At 40.0% G+C, this 17,754-nt stretch overlaps 1 protein-coding gene across 1 annotated transcript; it reads left to right on the forward strand.

The window, feature by feature from the left end:
- Positions 1-11,010: 11,010 nt before the first annotated feature.
- hnf4b (hepatic nuclear factor 4, beta) lies at positions 11,011-16,911 on the forward strand. Its single transcript, XM_028401804.1, has 9 exons — positions 11,011-11,300; positions 12,186-12,357; positions 13,296-13,390; positions 14,353-14,459; positions 14,960-15,115; positions 15,201-15,288; positions 15,364-15,516; positions 15,917-16,174; positions 16,245-16,911. Exons 1-9 carry the CDS (start codon positions 11,198-11,200, stop codon positions 16,364-16,366), a joined length of 1,254 nt encoding a protein of 417 aa, XP_028257605.1. The 5' UTR covers positions 11,011-11,197; the 3' UTR covers positions 16,367-16,911.
- Positions 16,912-17,754: the final 843 nt, after the last annotated feature.

Here is a 17,754-nt window from a genome sequence, read left to right on the forward strand (position 1 = left end):
CTTTAGCCCTCAAGAACTCCAGGCTCCACCATCAGAAGAATAAGCCCACAGTCCTGTTAGCCACATGCCGCATGTATTTAATTTTCAACATCTGCTGGCTTCATGCTTCTATGCTTTCCATTCCCACTGCACATTCTTCACAAATTCAGTAGCTTCCTTCTTCTGCATTTGTAAATGTTGTTGATTGTGGAAACCATCCATGTTTACTTTGAATCCCAAGCCATTTCTGGTCCAGCTCTAATTACCTGCAGCTGTTCACTTTGCTGCTTTCGTCTGCTAAATTCTTAAAAAAGGGGGGTTTCATTGTAAATTACACATTTATAACACAAAGAAATACATATAAATGTCAAGAAATGCATTCACAAGACCAGCCAATGTTATATTTTTCAATTACTAGAAATTGGCACACACCCATCAATATATATGCTGCTACAGCACTTGCAGCTGTAAACATTTGTTCGACCTCTTTCTTGGGCAGAATCAGAAATAATGTGAGTGAACTAACAAACAGTCACTTTCGATATATAACATACACTATGTATTCTTTCATTGTTTGCCAACAACACTGTTCTCTATATAAAAACACACTACCCTGCAGACAACATCTGTACAAAAGATTTCAGTATTGTACTTGGATTGTGAGGCTCCTGAACAACATGTTTATTTGTCCTCACAAGCCTCTAATGTCTGACTGCAATGATGGAAGAGTTAGGTAGGAGAGTGGAAGAGAGAGAGAGAGACAGAGGAGCAGTTGTTCTTTGCCTGAGGACCTTGTCTGCTCTCACCTGCTCTGTTTGGCTGGAGTGTAACAACAAATTTTACACCGTCTGGGACACAAATTGGCATTCTGAACTCTGGTTATTTCTTCAGTATAATCTAATTAACAGATACTGCCAGTGGGTTAGAAATCAGAGCATTAAAAAGTTTGATAGAGAGACAGACATAAAAGTGTTTGCAATTTCACAACATACTGGGCATAAGTGTAAAACTTCAGAGCCTTGGCTGGAAAAGGTTCAGGCTAACTAAATTAGCCCAGCTACACGCTCTGTGGTGACTATAAGCACAATATTAGGTGCTGGAGATTTACCATATTTTCAGCTTTGAAGTGCATGGAAAGATTTTGGAACTGACGTTAGATGTCAAGCTATGAAAGAAAGAGCTGCGCTTTGTACACCTAAAGTGTTTTCATTTCAGTTTTTTTTTTACTTTTGCGTAACGCCACAATTGAAGACTACTACAGGAATGCACAAAGTGACAATTTTGTATCAAAGGAAAACGCGCTTTTGGGTATCTGCAGCTGATCCAACAATCTACCACCAGCTCAAGTGCAGCTGAGTGCAACGTATAACATGATATATGTGTTTTTCTATCTGCACTAAGTTTTGAATGGGAAATACAAAACCAATCCAAAACACACTGCTGAAGTCGACCCTTTCTGGTTCACTGGAAGTATACTCCTAAGGTCAGCCTTAGTCAGTTAACAAACTTTAAAGTATCTTTGTGTCCTAATGTCATACTAAACCTGTAAAATAACAATACAATAACAATAAACTGTAAAATCTTCACACAGCCACTGGACAAGACAATGTAAACATATTGTTCGGACTATCTGAGAATTAAGAACAGTGAGAGTACACACAGAACTGTAAGTGAGACAACATATTACAGCAACAGCCCACAGCACAATGTGGGACCTCTTAAGAGACTATAAATAATCATAAGGTTCTCCAAAATGTCAAGGACAGCTGTGCGATATGTTAAAGGCAACAGTGAAACAAAGCAAGCAGGCCAAAGGCATTTTCTATAGTGAATAAAACACACACTTCACAGAGCAGGATATACTAAATCCTTCTTATCAGGAAGCGTGAGACAAAGAGGAAACAACCATCTCATATTTTACCATGGGAGACAAACGTGACCTACGTGATTGTCCACATAGGGACATCAATGCTCTAATTAGCTGCATGCAGATTGAAAGAGGAGCTGTTTAATTTCCACATTAACTTTGCAGATTGAGACACACTATCAATATGTCATTAGCAGGCTTAAAATAACAATATAATTATCAAAACATCATCAATGTTTCGAACTAGCAAAGTTCAAACACCATCTTTTCTCCACACCAGTAACTAATGTGTCCTTTTTTTGAGTATTGTCAAAGTAGCATTGATAAGCAGCACCTGGGTTACAGGATTAGTGCAAAACAGCATTTTAAAAGAAAGATATACCTGAACAGAAAACGAAAATTCTGAATTGGATTGGCCTTTATGTCACTCATAAACTATTTCAGAGCATCATCCAATCCAAGGGAGGTAGGGACTGATGAAGCAATCTCATATACTGCAACCTCAGCTGCATAAACCCCCAAGTAGTTTTCCAGATTTCCAATTTAGGAGGTCAGAAGATCTCAAAACAGTGAACTCTCCTGAAAATGCCAATCCTTCTGCTGCTGGAAAAAAAATTAGAATTCTAAGAGCTAAAGAGTACTCCGTCAGTGGTTCTTTGACAGTGCAGGAGATGCCTCACCTGTCCATACACAGCCGTACTTGGACTTTGAACACACTTATCCAAGTGCTGAGTTTCTAGACAACAATTTGTTGAATAAAAAAAAAGTTGAAAAAGTAACATATTTCTGTTTCATATTGTCTGAATCTCCTGTGATGGATGTCAGTGTGGTTAGAATTTTTAGACCTTTAGGCTTAACCAAAGCTGCAAAACACAATCACATCGCCTTTGTCTGGCAGCAACAAAAAGTACATTAAAATTCAGTGTACACTGTGCATGAAAGAAGTGTGAGAGAAAAAATGAATGTAATTGTCTCCCCATTTACCATCCATCAATATCATGCAGACATTGTATCCTTTTCTTCTTTTTATAATTTTACATGGTAAATTTCCTGTGGCCCTAATGAGAAAGAATGAAAGAAAAGCCAAGCATGAAATAGCTACCGGGTTTTGTCTCTTTCCCATTCTCCTCAGTCTGTGCTAGCGGAGGGTTTTCTTATTAATTTTATTTAATTATCCCACAAAGCCTTTTTTTTTTTTTTTTAACACTGGTCCGTCTCTGCCTGTGTCCTACTCCCACTGTGTGAGTTTGTAATTTAATAAAGCTTCATTTAAAAGAGAAGTTGATTAAAAAATTAAGCTCCAGTGATCACTACAGCCTCAGCCCTCCCCATTTTATGAAAAGATCTGATATTTCATATTATGAATATGTCGGGCAGAAATTATCACCGCAGGACAAGTTAATGCTTTTCATACAATCACATGACGATGACAGCAAACCCCACTACAGAGAACGTCCCACTAAAATGTAGAAAATGACAGGAGTTGAAACAATTTCACTCTTTCACTGTAGGTCAGGCTTTTTTTTTCTTCTTCTTTCCCCCGGTCCCTACTGCCTGCCCATCATCCAAGTGTTAATTTTTTCATCCATAATTCATATTTCATGCTTTTTTCTGACAGCAGGTGACTGTCAAAACTTGTCTTACACGGTTGTAAAGGAGATTTCTTATATTTCTACCTCTTTAGAGTTGAATGATGACACTAGACTGCAATGCCGGACTGAGGAGAAGGAGAAACTCCAGCATGCTGCCCTCTGCTTGGTTTCACTGTAGAAAATTGCACCAACGGCCTAATTACTTATACTCATACAGACGCTTTGAAATACAATCTCCTTAAGTTATCCCATCTGTGCGACAAAGTGCACACACACGCACGCAAGCCCACTCACATAGAAAACGTGCAAGCTGTCAATTCTTATAGTAAAGGGAGAAAAATATATAATGATAAATGCAATATCTACAGTACACGGCAGCTTAAAGCTAAATACCTTCTCACTGCTGGAGAAACATAATCCACGCAATTAATGCTTGAAAATTATAGCCTGGATCTAGTGGCAGTTTTCAACCATAAGTTATTGATTTGGAAATGAAAACCTGTACTCTTCAAGGTTAAATCCAGTCCACCCTCATTACTGCTCTGTCCTTGAGAGGCCCGCACCAGGGCTGCTGCGAGGAGTAGAGAGAGGACTGCTTTAATGAAGGTGAATTTAATGGGATTTAATGTAGCTGGGGGCAATGGAGCAGCAGAGATATGGTTTTAACAAAGAGCAAGGGACCAAGGGTACAGCCAAGAGAGCAGCCATTTTCCTTTCTTTTTATTTATTTCACATTTGGCTGAGCAGAGTGAAAGCACACCACATTTTCATCTGACTCAGCCCCAAGAGTCAGTGGTTACATTTCTTTAGTCAGGACAATGCAGGCCTCTTTCCATCATGACAGTCACACAGATTTAGTACAACATGATATCATTTGAAGAGAAAGAAGTCATGTTGGAATCTATTGTCATCTATGATGTTTAAATGTATTTTTTTGCACCACATCAGACTTCAGATATATCATAAAGTGACATCTTTCAGGGTCAAAAAGACCATGACTGTGTTCGAAGGTAATGTGACAATGCAAGCAGTTACAGTTTTGATCCTTCTGTCTCTTAACCTCTTTGCTAAAATGTAGGTTTTCATGATAACATGCCTCTCCACTTTAGCACTGTTTCCTTAAGGCTGCAATGCTCTGGGTTTTTTTACAATTATTTTCATAACCTGGTTCTTTTATTAATTGTATGGAGGTCTCACAAAATGCTGAATCCCATTTGCCTCATGCAGTTTGGACCTTTAGCTACGAGGTCACGATCACATGGCTGTGCCTTCAGCTTTTGTGAGCTTGATGTGAACAATGCATGCTTTCTGCAAATACCATTAAAGTCCCACTCCTACAGCAATACCCCATAAACCTGCCAAAATCTTGAAAAGCACAAAAAGAACCCAAAAAATACCTGGTTTTGAAACTGGTGCACGGTCATTTCTCTTCTTCCTCTTTTCTGGCTGTACCACTGACAGGGTGCTAATTCACAAACAGAAAGGGTAAGCAAATATGTGACTGCAAATCCCAGTGCCATGATATAATTCATACAGTGAGTGTTGTTATCAGTAACAATTCTCAATAAGCATAGTGGGCCAACGGCCAAACTCATTACTGATCATTCCTCTGCTTTTCCATCTTTCAGTTTTTCCACAGTCTCTCATCAAGACACAAGCAAGAAAAATGGTTTTATCTGCTGCCTTAGTTGAATAATTCTCTTCACACTGCATTTTAAATGCTGAATCACACTGCTGATACACCACTACAGGTGGTGGGATTAAAAAAAGAAACTTCTGAAAGATCAAATAAGTTGCACATATTTAAAGACATACCTAAGGCACACGCACTGCCTAATTAAAGCATGCTTTTTAAAAAACACGAACCCTCTGCCGGGTCCACCACGTGTGGATATGATATTTGAGAAGAGGGCACGAGGAAATGAGGAAGGGGCAAAGGCTATCCAGTCTGCCACTATTTTTTTTCAATCCTGCGACATGTGAGAACATCTGAGGAAGAGGCTGTGCGAGGCTTGAATGACAGGGGGTACTAACCCGAAATCAGGGGTCACAATGCACAAAGACAGGCTAACAAATATTAAATCTGAGAGCAGGGCCATTATTATTGGCGTTTGTATCCCATATGAAAGTTATTCACACAACGCAGATGAGGAAATCAAAGTGCTGTGCGGCAGCCCTCTGCTCTGTATGATCACAATGACTCTTTATATAAAGCGTCATTTTGTGTATATTTTGTTTCAGCTTAATGATCACAAAAGAAGATCATGTCATCTGCGATTAGCATAAATGTAATACAAAATCATTTCTGAAACAGATTAGTTCAGAGCCAGCAGTTTGATGTTTTATAGGATAATGTACCCCTATAAAGTTTTTGAAGAAATCCTTGATGACCGATGAACCAAAACAAAAAACACACAAAAAAAAACATTTCCAGAGTTACTTTTCATGAGAATGTCAACTTTATTTGTAAATGGTCTTGGGGAAACTCGTCAATGCCAGTTAATTTTTCAAAATTACTAAAAAGCTGCGATGGCTATAAAACAAGCCACACGTTCACACATCTGCATTTTCCATTTAATCTTTGACTTTGAATGGTGCCGTCTGTAATCCCTCAAATGTGACTGATGGGAAACACTAAGTACAGGTTTGGGAACAAGTGGTTTTAATTAAAATGCTGGTTCACAGAGGACCTTGAAAAAAAAAAGTGTGTGTGTTTTTTTTTTTGTGTTTTTTTTAAATAATATCTTACTGTATCCTCAGTGTTTTATTGTCAATTGCCAATGAGGACACACTCCAAGAAAAGCAAAAAGAAAGTATTCATGTTTAATTGAATTATTTTTTTCTCTAGAAACAGCAACAATGCTAACATAGGACTTCAAAACCTCCACACATCAAGCCCCTACATGTTAAAGGATGCTGGGTTTCCCTTTACAAAACAAGGCAAGTCCTTAAAACAGATGGGTGGTATGTGAAACAATCTGTGGAAGGCCACACCACACAAAGACTTAATTAATTCTGACAGGGAAAGAGGCAGAGGAGGCTCTCCACTTAAGAGATTCTTGAACTTCTGTTTGCAGTACCCCACATCTTAACTTACTCCATCAAATGCACTTCAAGACAATCAAAATATCAAGGTCACAGTGACAGCATGACCTTTAGAGGATAACACATAATCGCCATGACAGCACACCAACTTCAAGGGCCTGCAAACTGAAACTCTGATGTTTCACTGCTGTCAACCAACAGAACCAAACTGCTCTATGGGAGCTTGATGTTCACTCACTGAACGCAAAAACATTTCTTAAAAAGGCAGGTTTAAGGACTGCAGAAAGAGTGAAACAACAACTCACCCAAACCTCATTATCGACAAAACTAACAAGGTTCTCTAGTTAAGGATGAACTGCAAGCCGACAAAATGGAGCTGCTCTGGTTGTTACCCATGAGGACATGCACACCATGTAACGTCATCATGACCTATCTGAATACATTTCTATCATACTTTTACATTAGATATTTCAAATGATTTATATTTTGGACTCTATGTGATGCTCAAACAATGTTTTGCATTAGAGAGTTCAGACATCAATCCAGTGCAACACAACAGCTACTAAATTTTAAAGTTATACATCCACCATATGAATAAAAAACAACTTATATTCTTCCATCACTTCAGACAATGTGGGCATTTAATTTACTGGGCCAGTTAGCAGCTATTTCAACGCTATAAAAAACTAAATTTACGTTTTAGTGTTTATGTAATCACAACAGAATCAGGTGGTTTCAGACAGTCACATAATCTGGGCACACTAACAGGCTGGATTAGCATCTACAGAGTTTTAAAGTTCGACTTCTGTTAAACTTTTGCAGGCCCAGGTGTGTCTGTCACCCACGGATGTGATGGTTCCAACTCAAACGCTAGGCTAGTGGTTTAGGATGCTAAATGCCCGCTAGGCTAGCTGCACCGCCGCTCTTGCCCACGGCCGCTGGTTGTAGCGCTGATTTGTGGCCTTTAGCTTCATGAAGTCTGTCAGAACTAACCACCACACTGCAGAAAGACATAGTTCGACAGTACTCACCAGCGTGCTGTGATTGCATTTCTGGTTTCCGGCTGATAAAATGTTGTTTCGTCTGCTTAACGATAAAAACAATCATATCAACTCGGCAGAACCTGCGCCTGCGCTTCAACTAGGTCAGACATGACACCCGGAAGTGACCCTTTCACGAAGGGGTACATAAAGAGAATAGGCCTATGTGTTTGGAAACATGTCACATTGGCTAAGCATAATTTATATGAAAAAAACAACGTAATTATACCTAATATATATACCTAATATATGATGAATATCTGTCATGTTGAGTGATGGACACCTGTTCAGGGTGTGCCCGCCTCCCGCCCATTGATAGCTGTGATAGGCTCCAGCCTCCTGTCACTCTGTACGACAGGTCAAAGCAGGTTCAGAAGCTGGATGGATGGATGTTTAGTCACCACAAACACACTTGTTGATGTTATTTATCATGCAACTCTATAAATATGCTATGGAATACAAATAAACCTGCTTTAAAGTTGTTAATAGCACATGAAAGATGTTGTGGACTAAAATATGCATAATAGTTTTGAGTCAATGACAATCCAACAATCTAATCCAAATCAAAAACCTAAGTTTAGTGTTGAACCTCATAGACTCAGCAGCAGCAGTAAATAAATACAAACAATCCTTATGTACACCACTTACAACAACAATGGTGAGGTTCAAGCACCCGAGCCAAGCACTCGGTATGTCATGCTCTGCACAGCAGTGTTGTTCGTGCCTTTTGGGAGTTTGAAGTCTTTTTTCAGAGGCATTTGCAATTCACTTCAGAGCTTGTATTACTGTATTTTCTCTCCTTGTTTTATACCATCTGGCTATCAGATGGTATAAAACAGATGGTATCAGATGGTATCTATAAAATCATTACTATCATAAGTTTGAACTTCTACTTTTTTGTTAACATCCATCCCTCAACACTGCTGTGACATGGAGTTTCAGAGCAGTAAAGACAGAGCGTTCATCACCCATCTGTATGTGTCCATCTGGAAAAGACATTGGAACAAACAGGTTGCAGGGGGCGACCGGAGGCTCCTTTTCTCTCTCTCTAAATGCCTCCCAGACCTGGTGGTGTCTGTGACAGACTCTCTCCTGGTGAGCTAGCCTCCATGATGAATGGCCACCTTTCCACTCTTTATCGCCCCACTAAATCATGGGCTTACCATGCTTTTATGACCAATTTTTGCTGCTTTGTTTTACTTTCCCCTCCCATTTTTTTTGAATGAAACTCCAAAGGCGGTGGTTTCATTTTTGCTCTGAACATCAAATTAATCTTTGAGGGTTACTCATGGTGTTGGTATTCAGATGGAGATTTCAAATCAAGCAATATTTATTAAATTCACTAAAGATGGAGTGGAGAAATGATGCACCGAAAATGCTCTTATCTAAAAGCAAATGTTTCCAGAATATTCATAGTGTTTTCTAAACTGTACATGTTGTTCTGTAGTCTCGTGTTGTATTTCTGCTGTAATTCTAAAACAGTATAAATTATTCATGTGAATGAGACTCGGACTCAGACTTGGTCAGAACCCAGAGATTGACAGTATGTCAGGGCCTGAGGAGACACAGAATCCTTTTCATCTGAGGTCTGATAAATGACTTGACAATGGAGTTTGCTATGTGTGTGTGTGTGTGTGAGACAGTGTGTGTCCTGTGCATGCTTCTGTCAGCACACTGTGAGGAATCCCTAAGATGTAACTCTTCTTTTCACACACACTGCAGGCTTTAATATTTATTTTTCTACAAAATATAAATGATTATATGTTAGTTTGTTGGCATGTCAAACAGTCTTAAGTTCAATTTACAAATTCAGTTCATTCCTTTTATGATTCACTGTACTATATTTGTAGCTGGTACAAACTTGAAATGTATGCAAATGATCACTGTGGTTAAGTTATTATTTTCATTGTAATCATGAAAAAGTCGTATTGTTCATCTAACCTGCATGTGTCAATACATTTTTAGGTGTAAGCTCACATGATGTACGTACATCATGCTGTAGTTAATTCAATCATGTATCAGCTATGAATAACTTTTCAAATTATATAAAAAGTGACTGTATTGTGTTGTAGGCTACGAGGTAAAACTAAGCAGCTGTGAACCACATATAAGGTCGATTAAAGAATGCTTTGTATGTGTATATTTTAAACATGTGTAACTTAATTCAGCAATCAATATGTGGTGTACTCTGTCTCCCCCTAGTGGATGAAGAACACGTGTCAGGTGTCGTGACTGATTTTCATCTGCATGACTGATTTCCTCATCTGTTGGGAATTGACAACAGTCAAACATGACACTTATTGTTGTGATGGACCAATGTTACATTTAGTGAAAATACAAGTACAGTTTCTGTGTAGTATCTTACAATTATATATAAGAATTTTATTCTTATGCCTTCAGATGCACAAGCCTGTCAATCAATATTCATTAGTCAATTTTAATCCTTCCCTGATAGAATCTCATGGACCAGAGAAGCCTGTTCTGCAGTCCTCTTACGACTCTTGAGTTTTTATGATCTATCAATCACCTAAACAAAGCTTGAGTGCAGGGTGGGCCACTGCCAGTGGAGGTCTGACCTGCGGCCTAGCATGACATTGAAGGAAGGAGTGCTACTCACCCAGGAAATCCCATTACACCAAAGTATGATGGATGTCAGTAATGGGTAAGCTCATATGTGGTTTGACATATAATTTGTTATAATTTGTGAGGGGGGAAAAGTGTGATATTGTTCACCATAATCCCTGTCTTATACTTTTATTTTTCAAACTCAGCACATGTACAGACGTAAACACCTGAAATGTATCAGCTGTGCTTTGTTTGAAATTACACAGAGATGTTCGAAACAAACTAACCTGAGCTTTTCCATGAATTATTACTTCTCCTTTTTACTGGAGAGCTTTTCTTTCTGGGCCATAATGACATTTCACTAGAACAGACTGAACAGACTTGCATACTTGTGTTATCTGAATCAAAGCAGTATTGATTAGCTAATCAATGACACCGAAGATATGATGGCATGCTAATGTGCAAAGGTGAACAAAAGAGGGATGTCTGTCTCATCATGCAGCTAAAACATTTTTTTATGCAGGAAGACACAAAAAAGCAACCAAGTGTAAACAAATGTCAGCCGCTGTGCCCCCTGCGATGAGGTATCACTTACCTGAAAAGTAAAACAAAAGGTTAATCTGGCACCATGTCAACAGCCCTCCTACTCTGTGTGTTTGTGCACTGTGCCCCATTGATTGTCCAAGACACAAAAAAATGCCATGTAATTTCAATAAAAGACATCCCAGCATGAAACTTTTGGACTTTATTGACTTTTTTGATCACATTTATCTTCTTATAATTAAAGAAAAGTGGTGCTAACAAATCTTTTTCACAGATCGTATAACAGTGTTCCTCACAGTGAATCTAGTTTATCTGTCTCTGAACTTTCCCCTTTATATGCTTTGCTGATAAGAAAAAAGTAAACACACAGTGGGTTAGATTACAGTGTTAAGAAGTCAAAGGAGAGGGCCCTCGCAAAGCACGCTTTTTAAACACACCGCCACAAATGTTAGAAGTGATTTTTGAGGGAGATTACCGGATCAAGACAACAAAAACAAAAGCTGCTAAAAAAGGGGGAGAAGGACAGAGACTGGAAGATCTTAACTGACCTCAGTTTCATCAGAAACATGAGGCTCACTGGAAATATCCTGCATTTGGAGTCCAATCATGGCAACACAGAGACTCAGCTAAACAACATGATGCTGATACCGCTACAAACAACTACAACAGGTATGACGACTTCATCTAACCATTCTGGTGTATGCACTGATTATTTTATATCTACCTGTCACCTTTTCAAAGGCTCCTACTGCTCAAATCTGAGAACTGATTGTATAAATTTGAACAAATACATGCTTCTGTAGTTCAGCTAATAACTTCAGGCCTACATCAGATTACATTCTGGTCAAATTCCCACCATAATCTTCCCTCACCCTCAGTCATCATTCTAATTAAGCTTCTGCTGAGGAGAATCCGGCATTTCCTCGCCACCAGACTGCTCTTCAAATCCACACGCAAATGTAATCTAATCTCTTAATTCAATCTAAATGATCTTTGACCACAAAAAAAAGCATTTTTCCTTGTTAAATTGTAATCCCTAGCTGCTTCATATGCCCAAAACTAAAAGTGCAATTTATGAATATGGCCTGGGGGTCTGTGCAGTATGTGCGTCAGCACAGAAACTGAACACCAAGATTTTGTAGCGATCAAACACTGGCAGTTTAGAGTCTGGATGGTTGATGTGAAATAAGCCAGAGGAGAATCGTGCACTTTGGTTTGCCACTGACCTCTAACTGCTTTAATTAAATGTGGATTTTCCTTTTCCTCTTGGGTAATAACCAGCAGTGCTCATCAAAGGTCAGTGCCATTCACACAGAGGATTGATAACTCTGCTTCTATTATGAACACACAGCTCCTGACTGATTTGTCAAACAGTGCCCACGTGATTCTGAGTAGAATCAAAGGGCTCATACATTTCTGTTGGCTCTTCACAAAGCTGATCTAAATCTGTGACATATTTTCTTATTAGCTACACAATAAAAGTTCCCATTTCCCCTTAAGCATGCTCACTGTATACTGCACTTTATCAGACATTGTTCCCTTTTTAATCGGCAGATTCAGCAGTGGTGGCGCCCATCTCATCACTGTCACAGCCCGATGGAGGCAAGCCTCAGTGTTCCATCTGTGCAGACAGAGCCACAGGTAAACATTATGGTGCGTTCAGCTGCGATGGCTGTAAGGGCTTTTTCAGGAGGAGCATTCGAAACAATCACTCATACAACTGTAGGTGAGTTTATTAACACATCCTCCTCAGTGCATTCATTTTGTGTCTTAATATCCATCAATATATTACAATATCTTTGTTATACATGATACTAATGGGGAGCAAAAACACAGAACTAGAGGAAAAAAGTCTTTGTTCAAGTGAGAAGTTATTCTGTGGTGTTAGCTTAGTGTGAAACATAATGTAAAAGAAACCCTGCACCCTGCAACAGAAAAGAAGACAGAAGGTCAGAGTCGCTGGGACTAGTCCGGGCATGGAGATAATAACCTATAGAGTGGACTCTAAATCAGAGCTGGAAGATCTTTATACTTTATTCTGATTGAACCATGGCAACAAGTTCAAACTTGCAGAGTAGAGAGACAGATATATTTTCTATATCTCAGAATATTCAACATGTGGCAACTCATTTTAAAGGGAGGCTTCACTATTTTTACACATCCAGCTCTGGGAAGTAGTTATGAATTGAGTGAAAATTGCTGCAATGGATGTCACTGGAAGATTACATTTTGAAAAAGACAATGATGCATTCTGCATTTTGAGTTAGTAAGAAGAGAGATTACCAAACTTCTGCAGTCCTCTTCTCCCTTTAACTTTACCCAAGCAAAGCTTCATTAGCTGCTCCAATCATAACACAATGATGTCCAACAATGACCGAGACTAACAATAGTTGAATTGTGGGTAATGTAGACACCACCATGTTTTGGGGAAAAAAAGAAAGGAAGAAAAAACATCAATTCATTCTGTGTCTCAACCCACTCTGCACAGTGCTGCAGGGGGACAGGAGCCTGTCCCATCTGTCAGTGGGTGAGAGGTTGTGGATAATCAGGTCATCGGTGTATGGCAGGGTTAGGAAGAAAAATGTGAGGAATAAAGCAGGGTCTAACCTTTTGTCTACACAACTGTCTTAACAAAGTTTTAAAACATAATATACAATATTTCAGGTTTGACCAGCAGTGTATTGTCGACAAAGACAAAAGGAACCAGTGTCGGTACTGCAGACTGCGCAAGTGTTTCAAGGCTGGAATGAGAAAAGAAGGTCAGAGCTGTTTTCAGATTTTATGTTTAAAGGAGCACTCACTTTGAAGATTGCAACCAAACCTGTAGGAGAACCATGAAGAGCCACCATGTCAATGCAAAAAGAGACATCACAGTTTAACTGTAACATTCTGAGCTACTGTAGAAACTTGGTGTGTAAAATCACAATCAAGAACACATGGAGAAGTTTGGAAAACAAATCAAACCACAAATGGTCCAGATATAAAAAACGTCTTCATGTTTGTGTACTTAAAGCAGGCGATCAATAAAGAAAAAGTAGTGCCAGTGTCAATATTAAAACTGTGTCAGTGTTTATGTCCAGCATGTGTACTGTGGACCTTATCTTCCATTGACTCGGGGAGGAAGAGATGCAATCAGAAGCCTTGAGTCTCCAAACATAAATAATTAACATGCCTGATCGTGGGCAAATATTTGCTCTACATTTTACACAGATCACAAACCTCTGCAGTGAATACCAGGGATACAAATTTAATTTGGCATAACATGCTGTGATGTCACCTTCAAATTAAATACAGCAGAAGCAGCAGCACAAAATTACACAGGACTCCATTTTATACTTAAGCTCAGAGAGCATCAAACAGAAAGAAGATTGGCTTGTGACATTTTCATGCAGGACCATGACAGAGGGACTTTGATTAACACTCTCCTGACTGGTTTCTGATGGCTGATTAATCCGACACTTGACATGCTGTCTGACTTTGTCAGGCTGTAGTTGAATCAGTCTGAGGCATGCAGCTAACACAGGAAGCATGTCAAATACTCACAGGATTACAATCATTCAGTAAAATAAACTACCTGTCTTTTTATTTGTGTACATAATTCTGAAATATTTTGTATTCAAATGTAGCTACAGCTATTTGTTTCATTATGGATTTATTTGGTGCAAGTCTGATCCTGGCACAGAAATGTCTCTGATGGCTCTCTCCCCTCTTTAATCTCCAGCTGTTCAGAATGAGAGAGACTGCATCAACACTCAGAGAGCTAAGGGACAGACAGCAGGGACTCTGAGCATCAGTGTGCTGCTGCAGGCAGGAGCCAGTGTGCAACAGGTAAAACACACACACGCGCACACACACTCCTTAACATCTCAGATCAGACTGCATTCTGTGCCCTCTGTGTTTCTGGAACCCATGTGGAGTAAGGTCAGAGGATTCAGTTACTTCCCAGAAATGACAAAATTGCAGAGGGACCTCGTCTAATCATGGCCCATTAATTGCACCACCATGCCTGGGATTGTGCATTCTGACCTTGAAAAGCATAATAAGAACCAGATACCTGTTACATGAAAAAAATGAATAGAAATGGATAAATTAGATGCTGTTCCTCCACCATTGTTTTCCACTGATCCATAAAAACGTTAAAAAGACCCGCCTGCCTGTCTTGTCTTGCTTTCACTCACTCATGCACCCAGCAGCATCATCACCTTCCTCTTCCCTCTATTTATCTCCCAGTAGCTGCACACACTCTCATGACCTGTCTGAGGTTCATTTCCAGGTTGCCGCATCACCTGAGCTCACTGTGAACTTACCTTATACTTTGTTGTTCTTAGTTCCCAGTGCTGCTCTCACCTGGATATCAGGACATCAACACCAAGAAGACAGCCTGTGTTGGAAACGTGTTTGAGTCCATGAAGCAGCAACTCCTCCTGCTGGTGGAGTGGGCAAAACACATCCCTGAGTTTTCCAGCCTCCCACTAGATGACAGGGTATGAAGGGGGATGAATTCATCAAGAAGCTGCCTCATGTCTGTCCTATGTCTGTATCATGTCTGTCTCATGTCTGTCTTTACAGGTAACCCTGCTTCGAGCCCACTCAGCAGAGCATCTCATTTTAGGGGCAGCAAGACGCTCACTGCCATACAACAATATCATTCTTCTAGGTATTTATTTCCACCTCTACGCACCTCCAGTAATCTACAAACATCTGACTGGATATGTGTGTGTTCACTGAGCAGGCAATGACTTTGTGATCCCACTGAGATCTGCTGATGTGGAGATGTCCAGAGTGGCTTTCAGGATCCAGGAGGAGCTGGTCAAACCCCTCAGAGAGCTGCATGTCACAGACACAGAGTTTGCTTGCCTCAGAGCCATTGTCTTTTTTGCCCCAGGTCGGTTCACTCAGTCGCTATTTGACCTTTTTCTTTGTACCAGACAAAGAATAACAGTTTTATGTATGTTCTTTTGGAACTGTTTATTATCCTACATCTTTTTTTCATCTATAGTTTAGTCTGTGTGGTCTGGCTTTAGTGTGTTGGAGTGTGGAGATCTTCTTTGAAGTTAGTACAGGCACAGGTGGCTGCCTGCTGACCTTAAAGGTCCATTTATCTGAGGCGTGCTGTAGTAGATTCACCTCTAAATCTACTCTGTTCAGCGAAGAGCATAGTCAAATGTTAATTTACTTTCTAGAAAAAAAAGCAACATTGTGTTCTTCTGTATACATTCTGTATACGTAAACAATATATCTTTATAAAACCTGATTGCAACAGTATGCATTACCATCTTTTGCAGACTGTCTAGGGCTGGAGAGTCCTCAGGTGGTTCGACGTCTGCGTTTCCAGGCCCATGTTCTGCTAGAAGAAGCAACCTGTGAGCAGCGAGGAAGGTTTGGAGAGCTCCTGCTGATCCTGCCTCCCCTGCAGAGTGTGGCCTGGCAGATGGTGGAGTCTCTCCAATTAGCACAGCTGCTGGGTGAGGCCAGAATGGACAGCCTGCTGCAGGAGATGCTGCTAGGGGAGGGAACCAAAACAGGACAAGGACTGAGTACAGGTAAATCCAGCAAAATCATCATTTTGCTATCTTTCTTTGCTGCCACCTCAAGTTTCTTCCCTCCTTTTAGGCGACGACCTGACTCCAGACCAGCAAAATGACCTGAGGACTTCACCTTCTAACTTCTCCTCTGTCATCTCTCACATTTCAGCACTTGAGCATTCACAAATCAACCAATCACAGCAGTGTTGAACATGTGCCTTGCAACAGAACAGCGGCACCTTCAAACAAAGTAACAAATACTTGTATGTGCCAAATGCCGAGGCTGATGTCTGTCTGTCTCACACAGCATCTTCGTGTAGCCTCCATGCTGCCCACACAGACTGGCACTGAGGTGTACACAGACACACACACACACAGAACCTGCCAGTGTGCCCACTGCATACCGGAGACACCTGTCCCCATGAGAAACGCTTTAACAACTAAACCAAGAAGAAGCTTGTTAAATGAACAGAATGCACATCTGGCTTCAAATCCAATCCAACTGGCTTCAGAGCACAACACTTCCTGACACACTTTAGTAGGTCTGGCTTTCAGAGTGTAAAACCCAATATTTGTCAGTAGAGGGCAGCAAAAGCATGTTCTGAAACATTTTGTCATTCATGTGAAGCAAACGTTTCTTTGTAAATAAAATAAGAGTAAAACATCAATCACTTCTGAAGATAGAAGAATTGAAAACATTATTGTAAACTATGTAAACATTTTTTGTGACCTCATGATAAAGGCCTTTAAAAACACTACATGCTAGAACACTTGCTTGGTTGTGATGGTCTGACATGATGAGTAATGAGGGGGGAACACTGGTACAGAAGCAAAAAGGTGCTCCAATGACTCACCATTACTTGATGGCAACAGGGTGTTATTCCTAATACCCCCCTTTCCTCTCTTTGTTTTCATATCTTAATTACTGAATTGCTACAAAAACAGAGAACCCACTCCTCCATCCTTCACTCTCCCCTGAAGCCACGAACAACCAAACTCAGATATAAACAAAGCACCGGTTGTTAAGTCCTCTGTTCTAAAGACTGAGATTTCATAAACAGTACTAAATTAGTTTAGTCAAATAGTGACATGTTTTTCCATTTGAGGCACTAACAGGTCTGTGACAGCCTGAATCTAATCAGTGCAGGAGTCCCTGATGTTACATAAACCATTATATAATCCCATAACATTATGTGGTTCAGTGTAATGAGAGAAGAAGAAAAGCTGGACATCTTTGGAAAGTTTACATTTTCCTGACAGCATGCGTTTGTGTGCCTACGCTCCACATACAGTGAAGCTGGCTCATACATACAGCAGCCCAGCTCCTCACAATGAAGACATACAGCAAAGAGAGAGAGTGAGACACAGTGGAGGAGGACAGCATGGAGCTGACTGTGTCAATTAGGTTTTAAAATGCTCACAAAATGCAAACACATCTACCAACAAAATATATTTTGACTTATAGCCACCGACAGCCCCAGTTCTCTGTGGTGGCTTTAATACTCTACATACACTGCTACTACTACTACTACTAAAATTTTGCTGGGCATTATAATTTTTTTAACATGGTGACATGAAAGGTCGGATTAATTTGGGAC

Source organism: Parambassis ranga, chromosome 3 (assembly GCF_900634625.1).
Source record: "Parambassis ranga chromosome 3, fParRan2.1, whole genome shotgun sequence".
Classification (NCBI taxonomy): domain Eukaryota; kingdom Metazoa; phylum Chordata; class Actinopteri; family Ambassidae; genus Parambassis; species Parambassis ranga.